General features: G+C 47.1%; 1 protein-coding gene across 1 annotated transcript in view; it reads left to right on the top strand.

Annotated features, from left to right (window-relative positions):
* Nucleotides 1-1,365: 1,365 nt before the first annotated feature.
* The window catches only part of stambpl1 (STAM binding protein-like 1), a 15,131-nt gene continuing 13,104 nt past the window's right edge, over nt 1,366-3,392 (top strand). Inside the window, 3 exon segments of the mRNA XM_008304594.1 lie at nt 1,366-1,416; nt 2,242-2,373; nt 3,192-3,386. Of these exon segments, the coding sequence (XP_008302816.1) occupies nt 2,344-2,373; nt 3,192-3,386 (225 nt within the window). The 5' untranslated portion in view covers nt 1,366-1,416; nt 2,242-2,343.

Genomic DNA, 3,392 nt, shown 5'->3' with positions numbered 1-3,392 from the left:
TAGGGTTCCGCTGAGTCCATTAGGGTTCCGCTGATTCCAGTAGGGTTCCGCTGAGTCCATTAGGGTTCTGCTGAGTCCATTAGGGTTCTGCTGAGTCCAGTAGGGTTCTACTGAGTCCATTAGGGTTCCGCTGAGTCCAGTAGGGTTCTGCTGAGTCCAGTACGGTTCCACTGAGTCCATTAGGGTTCCGCTGAGTCCAGTAGGGTTCCGCTGAGTCCATTAGGGTTCTACTGAGTCCAGTAGGGTTCTGCTGGGTCCAGTACGGTTCCACTGAGTCCAGTAGGGTTCCGCTGAGTCCATTAGGGTTCTGCTGAGTCCAGTAGGGTTCTGCTGAGTCCATTAGGGTTCTGCTGAGTCCAGTAGGGTTCTACTGAGTCCAATAGGGTTCCACTGAGTCCAGTAGGGTTCTACTGAGTCCAATAGGGTTCCGCTGAGTCCAGTAGGGTTCCGCTGAGTCCAGTAGTGTTCTACTGATCAGTATTCAGGGTTCTAACTTCAGTTCTGTGGTTTGTTTTGATGTAAAATCTCGTTTTTATTTTTATTTTCTAATCTTTTGATTATTTTAAAATTTTTCTGAATTAAGTTTTTTTCTTTTTCTTTTAAAATTTCACTTAATTCACTGATTTCGTCACTAATTAGACAAAACTAGAAACGACCTGACGGATGGGACCAGTTCTGGGTCACGGTTCTGGTTGAGCTGCTCACTGGTGATTGAACGTTTCAGGTTCCTTAAACCAACTGCTTCACACACCTGGACGACGTCAGAACCAACGAGGACACGAAGGAACAGAAATCAGAATCAGCTCTGATTTCATGTTTATGCAGTGAAGCAGGCTGAATGTGGACGAACAGGTTCAACAGAACCAGAACCAGAGCTGGAGGCTGTTCACGGCTTTCCATCATTACATCCGGCCGGAGAGCGAGTCGGCCAAAGTCTTCATGTTAAAGTTTAACCTGATATCTGCACTGATTTCAGCTGATTTCAGCTGATTTAAGCTGATTTCAGCTGATTTCAGGCTGATTTCAGCTGATTTCAGCTGATTTAAGCTGATTTCAGCTGATTCAGGGGAGCTCTAGCTGCCATGTTCCTGAGAACAGAGGAGGCGGTCTGGACATGTGAACACATTCAGACTCTGAGCGAGGACGGCTGACTGACACGACTGAGCGTTGATTGGCCTCCCAGCAGGAAGCAGGTCTCTAACCTCGGTGACTCACCTGTTTCACCTGTTTCACCTGTTTCACCTGTTCTGCCTGATCAAGGTGACTCGACGTCGCTCACAGCACCTGTGACACTAAGCAGACTCCTTTGGACTCAGGAAGTTCTTGTGTTTGTATGAACTAGCGTCAGATTTCTTTTCTTCTTTTTTGTTTTACAAGAAACACGGCGTTCAGAGACTTGAAGGCTTCTGGACTCAGGTCTGTTTCAGGGTAACAAGAATCTCTTCTGCTGGTTTTTGGGATTCGTTTCCATCTTTAGCGGTTCTGCTTCTGTCACCTTCGGGTCTTCCGGCTGCTCCACTTTAAAGCTCGAGGTTTTCTTTCAGACAGACTTTGGTGTTTTTGCTCCACAGTGTCGGTGAAAGAGGTGAAACAGAAGTGAAATGAAACAGAAAGCAGACGTTACAGTCCTTCAGAGAGCCGACAGAAGCTCAGAGGAGACTGAGCGGCCGGCTGGTCTCAGGCGTCCGCAGAGCTTCATCTACCTGCTGCTTCTTCTCTGAACGCTGCTCGTGATCATGTTGGTGGAGAAGTTTGAGGTTCATCCTGAGAGTCGCTCAGGCCTGGATGCACCTGTTGCCATGACGACAGCATCCAGAATCAGAGCCGGTGTTGCTGTCGCTGGTGAAACGCTGAGGAGTGGGAGCTCCTGTTTCCTGTCCTCTTCGCTAAAGTGGACGATGAATCACCAGGTGGTTAGTTACCGGTCGCCATGGTAACCAAACTGAAGGCCGAGCAGACGGGATGATGAAGGTGATGATGAAGATGAAGATGATTATACTGATGAAGATGATGATGAAGCTGATGATGATGATGATGAAGATACTGATGAAGATGATGATGAAGCTGATGATGATGATGATGAAGATACTGATGAAGATACTGATGAAGATGATGATGATGAAGATGAAGACAAGGATGATGATGATGATGATGATGATGATGATGATGAGGGGCTGAGTGGAATTGTACCTCCATGTCTGTGAACGTCTCTTAAAGTCTCTCGTTTCTGTCTCCCTGCAGTGAAGCATCATGGGAGGTGGCAGATGGACGAGCCGACCGTGGGCCGAGCAGTGACACACACAGACACACACGGACACACACGGACACACACAGACACACAACATGGAACAAGGCTTCAGCTTGAACACGCTGGTGAGTTCTCAGTGTGTTCATGTGTGAGCGTTTAATGCAGCGATACGAAGCAGGAGCAGAACACAGACGCCAGACTGGGAGTTTGTGTTCGTTGTGGTTGTTTTGTCTCATTGCATTTGTCGTTTGTGTTTGTCGCCGTCCTTCACCGTCTCCTCCTTCACTCTCGTCCCTGCCGATGGACAGAGAGCTTCTTATTCCTCCACGATCTCTTCATGTAAATGAGCTGCGGAACAAACGCTGCATTCAGGCTCCCAGCACACTCCGTAAATCTCAGTTAGCTGCCTGGAAGCACAGTTCAGCTCAGCTCTGTGTATTCTGATTCTCAGGGGTAGCAGTACACGACACAAATCAGAATCGAGAAACACCTCTTTGAGTTTTTATTCCACAAAAATGTAAAAACGTGTCTCATTTTTTTCTTACTGCGTGTCCTGTTTTTGTGTTTTTGTTTTGTATCTTGTTTCTATTATTTTGTCCGTCTGTTTGTGCACATTTAATGTCTTGTTTGTTTTGTTTTGTGTCTCTTCTTGTCTCTCTTCATAACTTTATTGTTAGATTTTATTAGTTGATAACAAAAGTGAAGCATTCTGTCATGAAACCATATAATCAGCAATCAACAGCTCTCATCATGACATCATAGTTTTATTTCATAAGTTCATGTTCATCGTGAGCACCAGGTCGTCGGTATATATTTACATCAGAGTTTTGGTTGCTGAAGTGAACTCAGACAGCAGGTGGTTCCTCCATCACTCAGGTGTTCAGGTGTTCAGTCAGGTTTTACCTTCCACCTCAGCATCTCTGAACTTCTGTTTGTTGTGCAGAAGAAGCTGGCAGCTGAACCGGACTACACGGACGTGACGCTGACGGCGGCGGAGCGTGTTCGGGCTCTGGGGAAGATGGGATGCAGCGTGGAGATCAATGAGGATGTGGCGCCCAGAAGATACTTTCGCTCTGGAGTGGAGATGGAGCGCATGGCGGCGGTTTACCTGGAGGAGGGCAGCCTGGAGAACGCCTACGTCCTC

The sequence above is a fragment of the Stegastes partitus genome, unplaced genomic scaffold, assembly GCF_000690725.1.
Source record: "Stegastes partitus isolate 25-593 unplaced genomic scaffold, Stegastes_partitus-1.0.2 Scaffold2259, whole genome shotgun sequence".
Taxonomy (NCBI): Eukaryota; Metazoa; Chordata; class Actinopteri; family Pomacentridae; genus Stegastes; species Stegastes partitus.
This window is presented reverse-complemented; position numbering and strand designations above follow the sequence as displayed.